General features: G+C 35.9%; 1 protein-coding gene across 1 annotated transcript in view; it reads right to left on the bottom strand.

Moving 5' to 3' along the window:
• LOC139853851 (uncharacterized) overlaps nucleotides 1-2,380 on the bottom strand; it is an 86,729-nt gene extending 84,349 nt beyond the window's left edge. The window contains exon 1 of the mRNA XM_071843194.1: nucleotides 1,850-2,380. Coding sequence (XP_071699295.1) covers nucleotides 1,850-2,380 — 531 coding nt within the window. The remainder of the gene's footprint in view (nucleotides 1-1,849) is intronic.
• Between the last annotated feature and the right edge of the window lie 17,665 nt (nucleotides 2,381-20,045).

The following is a 20,045-nucleotide window of genomic DNA, read 5'->3' as shown; positions in this document are numbered from 1 at the left end:
ACACAACAACAACATACCCAATCTCACATGTGTGAGGTATGGGGGAGGTGAGACATAGACAATCCTTCCATTATCCCAGAATAAAGAGAAATCATTTTTCCACCCCGAGTGAAACACTCACAAGAGTAGAGAAAGTTTTTCCTCTCTCTGTTCGACGGATAAAGAGATTGCTTCCAAGAGGACCTCCTGCCCAAAAGTAGAAGGAAAAAAAATAAAAAATAAATAATAATAATAATAATAAAATAACAAATAGAACAAAATAAAACAAAATAAAAATAAATAAAGTAAATAACAAATAATTTAAATAAAAAATAAAATAGATACATACATACATGATAGAAAAAGTAATAGAAAAGAGACGCCATGAAAATGGTAGAAGCAAATTTTCATGGATTTTAAATCAAGCCTGGAGTTCAATTTAGCCACTAAGCGGCAGTTAAGTCGCCAATAAATCTACGTTTGCCGTTGCCTCAAGTAATAGGGCCATATATATATATATATATATATATATATATATATATATATATATATATATATATATATATATATATATATATATATATATATATATATATATACACGTAAAAATACTAATAATAATAATAATATAATAATAATAATAATAATAATAATAATAATAATAGTAGTAAAAGTAGGTATAAACTATATATATATATATATATATATATATATATATATATATATATATATATATATATAAATGGAAACGTACCTAATACAGTTGAGCGGGGCTCAAGACATATCGAGAAATGCAACACAAAAAGAACAATAAACATATATGACCACATACCAATAACCAGAAACACACCTAAACAATAACTACAAAACATGGCCCTACATACTACCTCCAAACATCCACACAAGCATACATACATACATACATACATACATAAATCCGTACCTAAACGCAACAAAAAGCAAACATACATGAAACATACGCATACAAAACATAAACGCACATATACACGCTAACATATACGCATACATACCTACATACACACTAACATACCTACATCGCTAAACATACAAAACAAAGATACAAGCATAAGCATACTTACATACACGTACATACATCCATACAAAACATACTTACAAACATCCATAAACATACATCATGCAAACATATATGCACACATAAAAACAACCATAAACATACATACCCAAAAACATCCAAACCTAAACATGCAAACATCCATACCCGACACCCTAAACATGCGTACATACATGCACAAACATACATGCACACACAAACATACCCAAAACCGAGACGGGGTCCTGGTTAGATGCGAAGCGCGGAAAAACATGAGGATACATACGTACACAAACCATCATACGAACAACACTTCAAAAGAAGACACAAACACACAATAACCCATACCCACAAGCACCCCTACCCACAAACACACATGCATTTCAAAGCCTACTCGTCTATTCTAATTCTAGCCCTCCACACGTTCCTATCAGAGGTCATGTCCTCGGTCAGTAAAAGCTCCTTCAAATCGAGCTTTATTCTATCCTCCCACCTACGCGTGGGTCTACCCCTTCTCCTTACACCGTCAACTGTAAGTGCCTCGACTCTCCTAACAGGTGCAGTAAGAGGGCGTCTCCTCACATGCCCAAACCAGCGAAGTCGTTGTTCTCTTAGCTTGTCGATGATGCTTCTAACATTCAGGTTCTCCCTAAAAACACTATTTGGAATCAAATCCAACATCGTCTTACCGCATATCCACCTAAGCATCCTCATCTCTGCCACGTCCATCCTTCTCTCTTGCGCCTTCGTCATTGGCCAACACTCTGATCTGTATAGCATGGCAGGTCTAATTGCCACCTTGAAGAATTTCCCTTTCAGCTTTAGGGGGATCTTCCTGTCGCATAAGACTCCAGTCGCTGCTCTCCACTTCACCCATCCTACTTTAATATGGTAAGACACGTCTTCATCTATCCTCCCCGATTTATGAAGCATCGAACCTAGGTATCTAAACGAGGTTTGTGGATGCAAGATCTGGTCTTCAATGCAGATGTTCACTCCATCATCTTGTTCATCATTGTTTCTATCGAAATCACATCTAAGATATTCCGTCTTTTGTCTACTAATTTGTAGACCATTACCTTCTAAGGCCACCCTCCATTGCTCCAGTCTTCTATTAAGCTCCTCCTTAGATTCGGAGACAAGCACAATATCATCGGCAAAGATTAAGCACCAAGGGATACACTCTTGTATCCCTCTCGAAAGCTCATCAAGAATCAATACGAAAAGAAAAGGGCTAAGGGCCGATCCCTGATGCAGGCCTACTTCTATTGGGAAAACTTCGGTATTTCCCACTGGCGTTCGAACGCAAGACTTCGCCCCTTCGTACATATCCCTAATAACACTAATATATCTACTCGGGATACTTCTACCTTTAAGGGTCTTCCAAATCAAATTTCGTGGGATGCAATCATATGTCATACCCCGTCCTAATCCATCTGGACGAAGTCACCAATATCTGGTCCCATTGCGATGATCGACTTCAAATAATGTCTTTAAAAATTAGCAAATGCACAGCAGAAGGTTTCTTTCATACCTGAGAATAAACATGCTTTAAAGTGTCAACCAAAAGGTTGGTGAGTTCATAAGTTTATCATAAAACAATAAAATTCATCATTTTGATAGACCACAAAATTTAAATGCTGCATGGTACAAATGGGCCCTGATGTGTAATTCCGTACTCTAAATTATTAGCTAAATACCTATCGATTATCACACAATACAGGCAACTATAACCAGTTCGTGTAGTAATTAAACAAGTATTTGACCAATTCGTTCCACAGAGAGCAGGTAATTGAAAACTTGAACTATTAATTATTCTAAGATTTAAAAGGGGGTTTTGTTGTAAAACTGATTAAACGCGAAAGTAAATTAAACTTAACTCAATAAGAAACAAAGGTATCCACTTAGCTACAATTCCCTAGGCTAGGATTGCTCGTTTAAACCCGTTAATTAAACAATTACAATGATGTGACACTGTATTTATCTGTCGATTCCTACAGTTTAAGACTAGCAACCTAAGTATAACTGTCGTTAACCTAGAGTTACTAACCAATTCACAATGGTATTACTCAAGATTATAATCTAACTTAGGTTGGTTTGGTGTCCCTTACAACCTCACAATTATTGCAACTAATTTCAAGCTCAACCGCTATATGATTAATTTTATTATCGGTGTCCCTCATAAAATCTCACGTATTCCTAATTTATTCACGTTCAATAATCTAGTAAAAGCTATTAATCAATTTAACTGTCGTTAGTTAATCAATAACTTCCGTGATCTAACAATCAATAAGCTTTAATAACGGTGGATCTTAGCTAGACATAAACTTGTGTAATTTTAATTAATTGTTATTAACCAAAAGATCGCAATCCATCACCTAGGTTCATGCATCTAAGCGAATACTAAATATTTAGCTACTCATGGTAAAGCAAAGAACAAATAAATAAGAAGAACAATTAAACATAATCATTGAATTGAATGAAGAACAAATTAATAAAAGTAATTAAACTAACCAAGAATGATATTGTAGCTTAAACCCTTGTTAAATAATGAAGGAAGACAAAGAAATTCGTAACTAAAGTTGCTGTAGGCTAAAGTTCGGAATAAAAACTGCATACCCTAAATTGGGGTAAAATTCGTCTATTTATAGAAGCTGGGAAAACAGCTGAAACCGACCTATGTCGCGATCCGCGACATCTCATCGCGATACGCGACAACCTCATCGCATTACGCCATAAACGAGACGCGACAAAGCTGCTTAATACGCGACAGAATGGTCAGAACGGCCCCTTTTCCATGTCGTGTTCTGATGCACTTCATCACGTATCATGATGACCAAAACACGATAAACCTTATCCTGAAGCGATGGAAACTAATTTTTTCACCTGAGGCACGTTTATCTTCAACTCTAACTTTGTTTTGGCTATAACCTCAATAAAATCAACAATAATGAGCCAACGAACCATATCTTGACACTTTTCTTCATTTTAAACTCAAATAACTCGATATCTCCACCAAAGTCTTCAAAATACTAGCAAATGGAACAAGATAACGCCCAAAATATATGTATGAAAATGGCGTTATCAAAATCCCCTACACTTGAACCTTGCTTGTCCTCAAGCAAGTCAATCCTCCACAAGCTCTCGTACTCTTCATCTTTTCACGAATAAGCTTATTTCCTCACAAAACAATTCCTCACATTCCTGTCACTTACAAAACAACATACAAACCATCAAACGCACCCCCCTTCTTCCCCCCATTTTCATTCAAACACATTTCAAAAACAATATCCTAAGTGGCCATTATCGCAACAAATTTTCAATAAACATTTTTTTTTTCTAGGTCATGAATTGAGATGTAAAGACAATTTGGGTTGAGAACTCAAACTTCAAAAATTTCCATAACTTTACTTCTTAACAAAAACCTTTCATCTCAAAGCCTAAACTCTTTTCACTTAACTTCCCCTAAAAATCACATTACTAGGCTTTCAATATCCTTCTTTTCTTTGCATCAATCAACCCTTAAGACCTAACTTTCCAACCTCAATAACTAATCACCAATAAACATTCAAATACAATTGGTGTAAAATGATTACAAATGATAAAAACAATCTTACGTTATAAGGTTTAGCATTTGTAATCATGACCCTTATTCGCATCAAGATAGCCTACTAACAATATTTAAGGCGCTATTGCAAATACCAATACTTCACAATTTAATCAAAGATCCAGTTATAAATAGATTCATACCTGTGTTTATGTAGGGAAATCCGTTTAACTTTTTAACTCTCTTGATTCCATTTCATGCTGATAATTTCTAAATATGCAAGCTATCCACATACTGGTCACATCTCTCTTATCCAAAGTACCCCGCAAAGGTAACTCTTCTCAAGGTCTAGTCTTACTAGGTATTTCCCACATCATGAGCCAAAGATGATCACTGCTGCATAAGTATGAGACGAGTACCTAAAGATGATCACCTTGCCTTGAGATAGTAACGTCCTTGACCCGTGTAGCGAACCTTCAACCAACCGATCCCAAACCGTAAAAAGGTCTTAGGTGGTTAGGTGATCTAGCGCCCCAAAGGATCTATCGGCTCGAGTCTTAGAAATTACTACTTAAGTTCGGATCTCATAAGCATCTTTTTTTTTTTTTGTAAACATAATACTCTCTTTGAATATCTTCCTCGTCTTCAATTTGTGACTTTGTAGAACCCGCAATGTATGATGTAGCGGATGGATATATGATGTGATCGATGATGATGAATGATTTGTTGTAGGAAATCTTTAACTCATGACATAAAGCAATACCATTCACACCATAGTCAGCAACAGCCAACCCTTAAAGGGTCCATTAGAGTCAGAGATTTGTGATTTTTTCTCTTCAAGCTTACATACCTAGCACTTATGAGTATAACACTTCTTTAAGAGAGTCAAAAAGCCATAAACACAAAATACGAAGCCATTTATATCCTAATCTCTAATTTAACCATTTTTCTCGCATTTTACCCTAAAGCCCTAAATACCGTTATTCTTCATTTCTTGACACAAATAAGTTGCATTGTCATCTTTGAAACAAATACTAAACTAGATAAAATAAGATTAAATTTTTAACATTTTTAACCAAATTTATCCAACATTTATCCCTTTTCAACGTTCACCTTTCATCAATTGTCTTTCCTCAAGCATTTATATACTCAAAATTCCTAAGTCATGGTCAAAAAGGTCATTCATAATTAACATATCACTAGCAATTTGCTTAAAACTAATAAACCTCACCGGCTAAAACCAAAAATTCCAAGTCAATCCCTAATCACTACGGGTGCTCTCATGGGTAAACATCTCAATCATAACCTTGAAAAGTTTAAAATTTTAATTTTGACCACTAGGCAATTAAAACATGCAAAAAGTTCAAAAATCCGCGAGAATTTATCTCTCCCCCCACACTTAAGATCATGTAATGCCCTCATTTACATGAAATCGGAAAATCAAAAATAAATTCGAGAGGACAAAATAGTGAAAAGGGGAAAAGAAAAGAAAAGAAAAACCCGGATTTTTAGATCCGTAGATCGCGGAAACACGGTGCACGATGGCGCTGAACTTACTGCCAGCATAAGAACATCGGCATCCATTCGATCACCAAAACATCATAATCAAGTAAGGTGTTGAACTTAATGCCAGACTTTGAAAAACAATAAAGCACAACCACCGTGGAACCTGAAATGAAAACATACATACCACAACCACAATTAATGGGGTGGTACCACCATGGTACCGAAACGCCCCATTAAAAATCCAAAGTATTAAGTTTAAACACTAACAACTACCATCATCCTAATTAAGGTTACAGTCATCCAAAATAAAAACAAATAAACGAAATTAAAAAATTATTGTTTTGCTTGTCACCACACGATCACTACCGCATCCAATCACCAAGGGTTATACCCTCCATAAGAGCCATCATACTGCCCACCATAAGGACCTCCACCACCTCATTGACCTCCCTGGTTACCTTCATCATACTGAGAACTAGAACCTGCTCCTCTTCGTCGTACCATATCCTCCCAAACTTCCTGAGCTGCTGTGCCATCATATACCCGATAAGAACCTGTCGACTCCGGAGTCCATGGAACACGAGTGCCATAAGGAGTAAAGATAATATTAGGAGAAACAAGCTCCATGTTGTGTCGATGCCAATCGTGATGATACGTAACCTCACTAATGCCATATGCAATCTGACTTTCCGAGCGTGCTCGGGTTTCCTCATTATAAAGCTGCATATTACGCATCTGTTCCATTAAATCCCGGTTTGTAAAACGTTGACCCCCGATACCTTGACCCGCATCCTGACCACCCTCGGTCATCTCTTCATCCTCCTCATGTGCCCCCTGTGCATCTCGGGGACGACGACGACGAACCCTATTCGAAATAACCTGACCGTGCTCAATAGATATTACTCTTGCTCCTCGAAAAACATTTTCTCCTAACACAACCGCCTCAGTAACAATTCGCTCCATATCCGATCTATCAATCTCAAAAATCGACGCAATCCTCGTGATAAAATGACCACCTCGAATCGGACTTCCCGCAGAACGAAGTCCACTACCCTGATGTTTAAGAAAATAAGCCACTCCATAAGCAACCAAAGTAGGTGTCTTGGTTCGGAATTGGTTCACATACCAAAGGTCCGGTAAAGAGACCTTCTCGTTCCCACTTCTTCAATGTGTAATAGTATGCGCAACCATTCGTTGAATTGCACGAAGAGCGAGATCCATGATATGAACACAAGGACAGTTACTCGGGCTCCATTCAGAATCAGAAGCAATATCCCCCCAAACTCTAGCTGCATCAAATTCACGAGGATCAATCATACCAATTACCCTTTCAGCACCCCAAAGATAATCTCGAAAACTAACTCGTGTGCGTTCTTCATTGGTATAAATTCCCAAACAAGTAGCCAACTGAAATAATGACATAGAGCGGTTAACCCCACCCAAACGAAAAGTTATAAACGTTGGATCATCAACATTTTCAGGGTGAAGGTTCATCACATATGTAGCGTAAAATTCAATAACCAACTCCCGGTAAACTACTTCATGAATCCCAAAAAAAGCAACCCAATCATTATACACAGAACTACGCCATTCCAACTGCAAATACTCCATAACCGTAGCATGTAAACCACCTCGTTGCAAAACATTCCAATCAACCACCCGATGTGGTTCAAATTCTTTACGAATCAACTCTTGAACATCCGCCTTTCTTTGCTTAATAACCTCCGATCGACCATTAAACCGTAAATTCACATGTAATTCTGTTTGAGGAATTGGAGGTTGCGGTTGAACCTCCTCAGCTGCACCGGCTGCAGTACCGGAACTTGAAGCACCCCTAGCATTACCACGTCCTCCTGTCTAAAAAACAAACACAATGACAAACCAAAAAGATATATCACAAAGGACATGTTAGCGTTAGCGATACCCTGCATTCTTTCAAACATAAACCTAAGGCACAGAATGTCAATGGTCACTTATAACAAATTCCCAAGTATCATCCTTAATCATCATGAAAATCCTCACAGTTATAGACAATTTAAAGCATGCATGTCAAATCAACACAAATCAATCTACTAACGTCATCCTCTCAGTAAAATATGCAACTTTAACTAAGTAAACCAATAATCCAAACACGTAATCAAAGCATACATATCATCGGCACATGCTAAACACAATCCAAAAGTCAAACTGAGTCAAACCCAGTCAACCAAGTCAAAATCCCTAATTACACATGAACCCTAGAATTCAAAATCAAAATATAGACAATTTAAACATGAATTCATGGTATTTATACTCAACTAACAGTCATACAACATTCAAAATATATCAATTTAACTCACAAATTCAAAACCCCAAATTAATCATGTAGTGACCCGAACTTTTCCATGTTTATATATATTAATTGAGATTGATATTTACATGATTAAATGTTTCCAACATGTTAAGCAATCAAACTTGTTAAGACTTGATTAATTGAAATATGTTTCATATAGACAATTGACCACCCAAGTTGACCGGTGATTCACGAACGTTAAAACTTGTAAAAACTATATGATGACATATATATGGATATATATATATAGTTAACATGATACTATGATAAGTAAACATATCATTAGGTATATTAACAATGAACTACATATGTAAAAACAAGACTACTAACTTAATGATTTTTAAACGAGACATATATGTAACGATTATCGTTGTAAAGACATTTAATGTATATATATCATATTAAGAGATACTCATACATGATAATATCATGATAATATAATAATTTAAAATCTCATTTGATATTATAAACATTGGGTTAACAACATTTAACAAGATCGTTAACCTAAAGGTTTCAAAACAACACTTACATGTAACGACTAACGATGACTTAACGACTCAGTTAAAATGTATATACATGTAGTGTTTTAATATGTATTTATACACTTTTGAAAGACTTCAATACACTTATCAAAATACTTCTACTTAACAAAAATGCTTACAATTACATCCTCATTCAGTTTCATCAACAATTCTACTCGTATGCACCCGTATTCGTACTCGTACAATACACAGCTTTTAGATGTATGTACTATTGGTATATACACTCCAATTATTAGCTCTTAGCAGCCCATGTGAGTCACCTAACACATGTGGGAACCATCATTTGGCAACTAGTATGAAATATCTCATAAAATTACAAAAATATGAGTAATCATTCATGACTTATTTACATGAAAATAAAATTACATATCCTTTATATCTAATCCATACACCAACGACCAAAAACACCTACAAACACTTTCATTCTTCAATTTTCTTCATCTAATTGATCTCTCTCAAGTTCTATCTTCAAGTTCTAAGTGTTCTTCATAAATTCCAAAAGTTCTAGTTTCATAAAATCAAGAATACTTTCAAGTTTGCTAGCTCACTTCCAATCTTGTAAGGTGATCATCCAACCTAAAGAAATCTTTGTTTCTTACAGTAGGTTATCATTCTAATACAAGGTAATAATCATATTCAAACTTTGGTTCAATTTCTATAACTATAACAATCTTATTTCAAGTGATGATCTTACTTGAACTTGTTTTCGTGTCATGATTCTGCTTCAAGAACTTCGAGCCATCCAAGGATCCGTTGAAGCTAGATCCATTTTTCTCTTTTCCAGTAGGTTTATACAAGTAACTTAAGGTAGTAATGATGTTCATAACATCATTCAATTCATATATATAAAGCTATCTTATTCGAAGGTTTAAACTTGTAATCACTAGAACATAGTTTAGTTAATTCTAAACTTGTTCGCAAACAAAAGTTAATCCTTCTAACTTGACTTTTAAAATCAACTAAACACATGTTCTATATCTATATGATATGCTAACTTAATGATTTAAAACCTGGAAACACGAAAAACACCGTAAAACCGGATTTACGCCGTCGTAGTAACACCGCGGGCTGTTTTGGGTTAGTTAATTAAAAACTATGATAAACTTTGATTTAAAAGTTGTTATTCTGAGAAAATGATTTTTATTATGAACATGAAACTATATCCAAAAATTATGGTTAAACTCAAAGTGGAAGTATGTTTTCTAAAATAGTCATCTAGACGTCGTTCTTTCGACTGAAATGACTACCTTTACAAAAACGACTTGTAACTTATTTTTCCGACTATAAACCTACACTTTTTCTGTTTAGATTCATAAAATAGAGTTCAATATGAAACCATAGCAATTTGATTCACTCAAAACGGATTTAAAATGAAGAAGTTATGGGTAAAACAAGATTGGATAATTTTTCTCATTTTAGCTACGTGAAAATTGGTAACAAATCTATTCCAACCATAACTTAATCAACTTGTATTATATATTATGTAATCTTGAGATACCATAGACACGTATACAATGTTTCGACCTATCATGTCGACACATCTATATATATTTCGGAACAACCATAGACACTCTATATGTGAATGTTGGAGTTAGCTATACAGGGTTGAGGTTGATTCCAAAATATATATAGTTTGAGTTGTGATCAATACTGAGATACGTATACACTGGGTCGTGGATTGATTCAAGATAATATTTATCGATTTATTTCTGTACATCTAACTGTGGACAACTAGTTGTAGGTTACTAACGAGGACAGCTGACTTAATAAACTTAAAACATCAAAATATATTAAAAGTGTTGTAAATATATTTTGAACATACTTTGATATATATGTATATATTGTTATAGGTTCGTGAATCAACCAGTGGCCAAGTCTTACTTCCCGACGAAGTAAAAATCTGTGAAAGTGAGTTATAGTCCCACTTTTAAAATCTAATATTTTTGAGATGAGAATACATGCAGGTTTTATAAATGATTTACAAAATAGACACAAGTACGTGAAACTACATTCTATGGCTGAATTATCGAAATCGAATATGCCCCTTTTTATTAAGTCTGGTAATCTAAGAATTAGGGAACAGACACCCTAATTGACGCGAATCCTAAAGATAGATCTATTGGGCCTAACAAACCCCATCCAAAGTACCGGATGCTTTAGTACTTCGAAATTTATATCATATCCGAAGGGTGTCCCGGAATGATGGGGATATTCTTATATATGCATCTTGTTAATGTCGGTTACCAGGTGTTCACCATATGAATGATTTTTATCTCTATGTATGGGATGTGTATTGAAATATGAAATCTTGTGGTCTATTATTATGATTTGATATATATAGGTTAAACCTATAACTCACCAACATTTTTGTTGACGTTTTAAGCATGTTTATTCTCAGGTGATTATTAAGAGCTTCCGCTGTCGCATACTTAAATAAGGACGAGATTTGGAGTCCATGCTTGTATGATATTGTGTAAAAACTGCATTCAAGAAACTTATTTTGTTGTAACATATTTGTATTGTAAACCATTATGTAATGGTCGTGTGTAAACAGGATATTTTAGATTATCATTATTTGATAATCTACGTAAAGCTTTTTAAACCTTTATTTATGAAATAAAGGTTATGGTTTGTTTTAAAATGAATGCAGTCTTTGAAAAACGTCTCATATAGAGGTCAAAACCTCGCAACGAAATCAATTAATATGGAACGTTTTTAATCAATAAGAACGGGACATTTCAGTTGGTATCCGAGCGTTGGTCTTAGAGAACCAGAATTTTGCATTAGTGTGTCTTATCGAGCTTGTTAGGTTGCATTAGTGAGTCTGGACTTCGACCGTGTTTACTTGAAAAATGATTGCTTAACAAATTTTGTTGGAAACTATATATTTTTAACATGTGAATATTATGTGATATATTAATCTCTTAACGTGTTTGATATTATGTGATAGATGTCTACCTCTAGAACAAGTCCCATTGACTCACCTAATAATAATGAAGAGTCAAATGTAAATTGGAATGATTCATGGACTGATTCACAAGTTCCCGAAGAGGAACCGGAAGAAGAGTCGGAACTGGAAGAAGAATCGGAACCGGACGAAGAATCGGAACCGGAAGAAGAATCGGAACCGGTGGGGGAAATAATAAAACGGTTAAGTAAAAGAGAATCCTCAACCAACCGACCAAGGTTAATTATGGTCAATGGTGTTTCCGCCAAGGAAGCAAAATATTGGGAGGATTACCAATTCTCCGATGAATCGGATTCCGACGAGAATTTCGATGATGTTATAGAAATTACCCCAACTGAATTTAAAAAGGTAAAAGAAAATAATAAGGGAAAGGGCATAAAAATAGAGAAATCTAATTCCAACCCCGATGAACTTTATATGTATCGTCAACCCCCGAAGTTCTTAAGTTGTAACAATGACCCGGGAACCTCTAAACCACCAGGTTTTTCTAAACCAATGTGGACAATGACGGCTCGTATTAGGGGAACATCATATATCCCTAGAAACTTGGCAAAACGAACCAAAACCGAAGAAGAAGAAACGAGCGAGTCGGAATAAGATAGTTGTATTCGTGTGGTGTAATATATGTAATATAGTGTTCTTATGCTTTATGATATATGTAAAAATTGCTTGTATTAATAAGTATTTTTTTATGAATCTAACTCTTGTCTATTTTACAGTTTAAAAACACAAAATGGATAGACAACCCAATATTTTAAGAGACCTACCCGGAGACATGATTGATGAAATCTTGTCTAGAGTCGGCCAGAATTCCTCGGCACAACTATTTAAGGCGAGATCAGTTTGTAAGACATTCGAAGAACGTTCCAAGAATGTCTTGGTTTATAAGAGACTTTCGTTTGAAAGATGGGGGATATCACATTGGGAAACCCATAAGTTACGATGTGTTTACTTTGACGCATATATTGCGGGGAACCCAAATGCTATTTTACGCAACGGGTTAAGAAATTATTTTGACTCAATATATCCGAATATTGGACTTCGTGATTTAGAAAAAGCGGCTAACATGCAACATAAAGAAGCATGTTATGCTTACGGATTAGTAATGTTCGCTTCTCACCAAAGTGAGAACAAGAACATCGGGCTACAACTATTAAACAAAACGTTTCCACAAGTGACGGAGTCGGTAATTGGGGTAAGAAATGAGGTTTTTAGATTATTACGGGACTGTTGGACATTACGTAACCCTCGTCCCTTTGACGACGTTACAACACGCTGTCTTATCAATGGCCATAACGGTTATGTTGCACAAGACCAAGGATGGGAAGTAGTCCTAGTAAAACCAGAATGCATGACTTGTTTCTGGACGTATGAATTACGTGTCTTTATTGCCTTTGCTGAACGACTTGTGTACTAGCTAGAATTATCTTCACAACTATCTTGTATCAAAGTTATTGTGTGCTATATTTCATGCTTTATGTAAAATAAGCGGTATTGTAAGTTTGTAAAATATTGTATAAAAGTTTGAACGCGAAATATTATTATAATCAGTTTTTCATATAGAATTGTAGTAGTTGAATTGTATATTAGCTACTAAGTATGAACTTAACGGGTAGGTACTACCCGAATTTAAACTTATAAAACGCTAATATGAAGAAAAAGCTTTTATAAATGAGTTCATATTATGCTACGAAATACTATTAACTACTCTTAATATTCTGTATGATTAACTTGTTCCATTTGACTATTTTGAAGGAAATGGCACCGACTACTCGACACACCGTGAATATGAATGAAGAGGAATTCCGTACTTTTCTAGCTTCAAACATAGCCGCAGTACAGGCTGCGCTACATACCAACAATAACCTTGGATCTAGCAGTACAGGAAATCGTGTAGGATGCACCTACAAAGAATTCACTGCCTGCAAACCTTTGGAATTTGATGGAACCGAAGGACCAATCGGATTGAAACGGTGGACCGAGAAGGTCGAATCGGTGTTTGCCATAAGTAAGTGTACTGAAGAGGACAAAGTGAAGTATGCTACGCATACCTTCACAGGTTCTGCGTTAACATGGTGGAATACCTATCTAGAGCAAGTGGGACAAGATGATGCGTACGCACTACCGTGGTCAGCATTCAAGCACTTGATGAACGAGAAGTACCGTCCCAGAACCGAGGTCAATAAGCTCAAGACAGAACTTAGAGGGTTACGAACCCAAGGATTTGATATTACCACGTACGAAAGACGATTCACAGAATTGTGCCTATTGTGTCCGGGAGCATTCGAAGATGAGGAAGAGAAGATCGACGCATTTGTGAAAGGATTACCGGAAAGAATCCAAGAAGATATAAGTTCACACGAGCCCGCCTCTATACAACAGGCATGTAGAATGGCTCACAAACTAGTGAACCAGATTGAAGAAAGAATTAAAGAACAGACTGCTGAAGAGGCCAATGTGAAGCAAGTCAAAAGAAAGTGGGAGGAAAACGGTGATAAGAATCACCAATACAACAACAACAGCAATTACAACAATAATCGCAACAATTATCCCAACAATCGCAACATCAATCGCAACTACAACAAACGGCCCAACAATAACAACAACAACAACAACAACAACAGCAACTACAACAATCATCCCAACAACAATAATAACCGCAACAACAACAACAATCAGAAGCAGCTATGCCAAAGGTGTGAAAAGTATCACTCGGGGTTCTGCACCAAATTTTGCAACAAGTGTAAAAGAAATGGTCATAGCGCGGCGAAGTGTGAGGTCTACGGACCAGGGGTTAATAGAACGAAAGGAACAAATGGTGTCGGAACGAGTAATGGCGGAGCAAGTAGTGTCGGAGTAAGTTATGCCAATGTAGTTTGTTATAAATGTGGAAAACCGGGCCACATTATTAGAAATTGCCCGAACCAGGAGAACACGAATGGACAAGGCCGCGGAAGAGTTTTCAATATTAATGCGGCAGAGGCACAGGAAGACCCGGAGCTTGTTACGGATACGTTTCTTATTGACAATAAATCTGCTTACGTTTTATTTGATTCGGGTGCGGATAGAAGCTATATGAGTAGAGATTTTTGTGCTAAATTAAGTTGTCCATTGACGCCTTTGGATAGTAAATTTTTACTCGAATTAGCAAATGGTAAATTAATTTCAGCAGATAATATATGTCGGAATCGAGAAATTAAACTGGTTAGCGAAACATTTAAGATTGACTTGATACCAGTAGAGTTAGGGAGTTTTGATGTGATAATCGGTATGGACTGGTTGAAAGAAGTGAAAGCAGAGATCGTTTGTTACAAAAATGCAATTCGCATTATACGAGAAAAAGGAAAACCCTTAATGGTGTACGGAGAAAAGGGCAACATGAAGCTACATCTTATTAGTAATTTGAAGGCACAAAAACTAATAAGAAAAGGTTGCTATGCTGTTCTAGCACATGTCGAGAAAGTACAAACTGAAGAAAAGAGCATCAATGATGTTCCCATTGCAAAAGAATTTCCTGATGTATTTCCGAAAGAATTACCGGGATTACCCCCACATCGATCCGTTGAATTTCAAATAGATCTTGTACCAGGAGCTGCACCAATAGCTCGTGCTCCTTACAGACTCGCACCCAGTGAGATGAAATAACTGCAAAGCCAATTACAAGAACTTTTAGAGCGTGGTTTCATTCGACCAAGCACATCACCGTGGGGAGCTCCTGTTTTGTTTGTCAAGAAGAAAGATGGTACATTCAGGTTGTGTATCGACTACCGAGAGTTGAACAAACTTACCATCAAGAACCGCTACCCACTACCGAGAATCGACAACTTATTTGATCAACTACAAGGCTCGTCTGTTTATTCAAAGATTGACTTACGTTCCGGGTATCATCAAATGCGGGTGAAAGAAGATGATATTCCAAAGACTGCTTTCAGAACACGTTACGGTCATTACGAGTTTATGGTCATGCCGTTTGGTTTAACTAATGCACCAGCTGTGTTCATGGACCTTATGAACCGAGTGTGTGGACCATACCTTGACAAGTTTGTCATTGTTTTCATTGATGACATACTTATTTACTCAAAGAATGACCAAGAACACGGTGAACATTTGAGAAAGGTATTAGAAGTATTGAGGAAGGAAGAATTGTATGCTAAGTTTTCAAAGTGTGCATTTTGGTTGGAAGAAGTTCAATTCCTCGGTCACATAGTGAACAAAGAAGGTATTAAGGTGGATCCGGCAAAGATAGAAACTGTTGAAAAGTGGGAAACCCCGAAAACTCCGAAACACATACGCCAGTTTTTAGGACTAGCTGGTTACTACAGAAGGTTCATCCAAGACTTTTCCAGAATAGCAAAACCCTTGACTGCATTAACGCATAAAGGGAAGAAATTTGAATGGAATGATGAACAAGAGAAAGCGTTTCAGTTATTGAAGAAAAAGCTAACTACGGCACCTATATTGTCATTGCCTGAAGGGAATGATGATTTTGTGATTTATTGTGACGCATCAAAGCAAGGTCTCGGGTGTGTATTAATGCAACGAACGAAGGTGATTGCTTATGCGTCTAGACAATTGAAGATTCACGAACAAAATTATACGACGCATGATTTGGAATTAGGCGCGGTTGTTTTTGCATTAAAGACTTGGAGGCACTATTTATATGGGGTCAAAAGTATTATATATACCGACCACAAAAGTCTTCAACACATATTTAATCAGAAACAACTGAATATGAGGCAGCGTAGGTGGATTGAATTGTTGAATGATTACGACTTTGAGATTCGTTACCACCCGGGGAAGGCAAATGTGGTAGCCGATGCCTTGAGCAGGAAGGACAGAGAACCCATTCGAGTAAAATCTATGAATATAATGATTCATAATAACCTTACTACTCAAATAAAGGAGGCGCAACAAGGAGTTTTAAAAGAGGGAAATTTAAAGGATGAAATACCCAAAGGATCGGAGAAGCATCTTAATATTCGGGAAGATGGAACCCGGTATAGGGCTGAAAGGATTTGGGTACCAAAATTTGGAGATATGAGAGAAATGGTACTTAGAGAAGCTCATAAAACCAGATACTCAATACATCCTGGAACGGGGAAGATGTACAAGGATCTCAGGAAATATTTTTGGTGGCCGGGTATGAAAGCCGATGTTGCTAAATACGTAGGAGAATGTTTGACGTGTTCTAAGGTCAAAGCTGAGCATCAGAAACCATCAGGTCTACTTCAACAACCCGAAATCCCAGAATGGAAATGGGAAAACATTACCATGGATTTCATCACTAAATTGCCAAGGACTGCAAGTGGTTTTGATACTATTTGGGTAATAGTTGATCGTCTCACCAAATCAGCACACTTCCTGCCAATAAGAGAAGATGACAAGATGGAGAAGTTAGCACGACTGTATTTGAAGGAAGTCATATCCAGACATGGAATACCAATCTCTATTATCTCTGATAGGGATGGCAGATTTATTTCAAGATTCTGGCAGACATTACAGCAAGCATTAGGAACTCGTCTAGACATGAGTACTGCCTATCATCCACAAACTGATGGTCAGAGCGAAAGGACGATACAAACGCTTGAAGACATGCTACGAGCATGTGTTATTGATTTCGGAAACAGTTGGGATCGACATCTACCGTTAGCAGAATTTTCCTACAACAACAGCTACCATTCAAGCATTGAGATGGCGCCGTTTGAAGCACTTTATGGTAGAAAGTGCAGGTCTCCGATTTGTTGGAGTGAAGTGGGGGATAGACAGATTACGGGTCCGGAGATTATACAAGAAACTACCAAGAAGATCATCCAAATTCAACAACGGTTGAAAACCGCCCAAAGTCGACAAAAGAGCTACGCTGACATTAAAAGAAAAGATATAGAATTTGAAATTGGAGAGATGGTCATGCTTAAAGTTGCACCTTGGAAAGGCGTTGTTCGATTTGGTAAACGAGGGAAATTAAATCCAAGGTATATTGGACCATTCAAGATTATTGATCGTGTCGGACCAGTAGCTTACCGACTTGAGTTACCTCAACAACTCGCGGCTGTACATAACACTTTCCACGTCTCGAATTTGAAGAAATGTTTTGCTAAAGAAGATCTCACTATTCCGTTAGATGAAATCCAAATCAACGAAAAACTTCAATTCATCGAAGAACCCGTCGAAATAATGGATCGTGAGGTTAAAAGACTTAAGCAAAACAAGATACCAATTGTTAAGGTTCGATGGAATGCTCGTAGAGGACCCGAGTTCACCTGGGAGCGTGAAGATCAGATGAAGAAGAAATACCCGCATCTATTTCCAGAAGATTCGTCAACACCTTCAACAGCTTAAAATTTCGGGACGAAATTTATTTAACGGGTAGGTAGTGTAGTGACCCGAACATTTACATGTTTATATATATTAATTGAGATTGATATTTACATGATTAAATGTTTCCAACATGTTAAGCAATCAAACTTGTTAAGACTTGATTAATTGAAATATGTTTCATATAGACAATTGACCACCCAAGTTGACCGGTGATTCACGAACGTTAAAACTTGTAAAAACTATATGATGACATATATATGGATATATATATAGTTAAAATGATACTATGATAAGTAAACATATCATTAGGTATATTAACAATGAACTACATATGTAAAAACAAGACTACTAACTTAATGATTTTTAAACGAGACATATATGTAACGATTATCGTTGTAAAGACATTTAATGTATATATATCATATTAAGAGATATTCATATGTATTTACATGTAGTGTTTTAATATGTATTTATACACTTTTGAAAGACTTCAATACACTTATCAAAATACTTCTACTTAACAAAAATGCTTACAATTACATCCTCATTCAGTTTCATCAACAATTCTACTCGTATGCACCCGTATTCGTACTCGTACAATACACAGCTTTTAGATGTATGTACTATTGGTATATACACTCCAATTATTAGCTTTTAGCAGCCCATGTGAGTCACCTAACACATGTGGGAACCATCATTTGGCAACTAGCATGAAATATCTCATAAAATTACAAAAATATGAGTAATCATTCATGACTTATTTACATGAAAACAAAATTACATATTCTTTATATCTAATCCATACACCAACGACCAAAAACACCTAAAAACACTTTCATTCTTCAATTTTCTTCATCTAATTGATCTCTCTCAAGTTCTATCTTCAAGTTCTAAGTGTTCTTCATAAATTCCAAAAGTTCTAGTTTCATAAAATCAAGAATACTTTCAAGTTTGCTAGCTCACTTCCAATCTTGTAAGGTGATCATCCAACCTCAAGAAATCTTTGTTTCTTACAGTAGGTTATCATTCTAATACAAGGTAATAATCATATTCAAACTTTGGTTCAATTTCTATAACTATAACAATCTTATTTCAAGTGATGATCTTACTTGAACTTGTTTTCGTGTCATGATTCTGCTTCAAGAACTTCGAGCCATCCAAGGATCCGTTGAAGCTAGATCCATTTTTCTCTTTTCCAGTAGGTTTATACAAGGAACTTAAGGTAGTAATGATGTTCATAACATCATTCAATTCATATATATAAAGCTATCTTATTCGAAGGTTTAAACTTGTAATCACTAGAACATAGTTTAGTTAATTCTAAACTTGTTCGCAAACAAAAGTTAATCCTTCTAACTTGACTTTTAAAATCAACTAAACACATGTTCTATATCTATATGATATGCTAACTTAATGATTTAAAACCTGGAAACACGAAAAACACCGTAAAACCGGATTTACGCCGTCGTAGTAACACCGCGGGCTGTTTTGGGTTAGTTAATTAAAAACTATGATAAACTTTGATTTAAAAGTTGTTATTCTGAGAAAATGATTTTTATTATGAACATGAAACTATATCCAAAAATTATGGTTAAACTCAAAGTGGAAGTATGTTTTCTAAAATAGTCATCTAGACGTCGTTCTTTCGACTGAAATGACTACCTTTACAAAAATGACTTGTAACTTATTTTTCCGACTATAAACCTATACTTTTTCTGTTTAGATTCATAAAATAGAGTTCAATATGAAACCATAGCAATTTGATTCACTCAAAACGGATT

The sequence above is a fragment of the Rutidosis leptorrhynchoides genome, chromosome 6 (genome assembly GCF_046630445.1).
Source record: "Rutidosis leptorrhynchoides isolate AG116_Rl617_1_P2 chromosome 6, CSIRO_AGI_Rlap_v1, whole genome shotgun sequence".
Taxonomy (NCBI): domain Eukaryota; kingdom Viridiplantae; phylum Streptophyta; class Magnoliopsida; order Asterales; family Asteraceae; genus Rutidosis; species Rutidosis leptorrhynchoides.
This window is presented reverse-complemented; position numbering and strand designations above follow the sequence as displayed.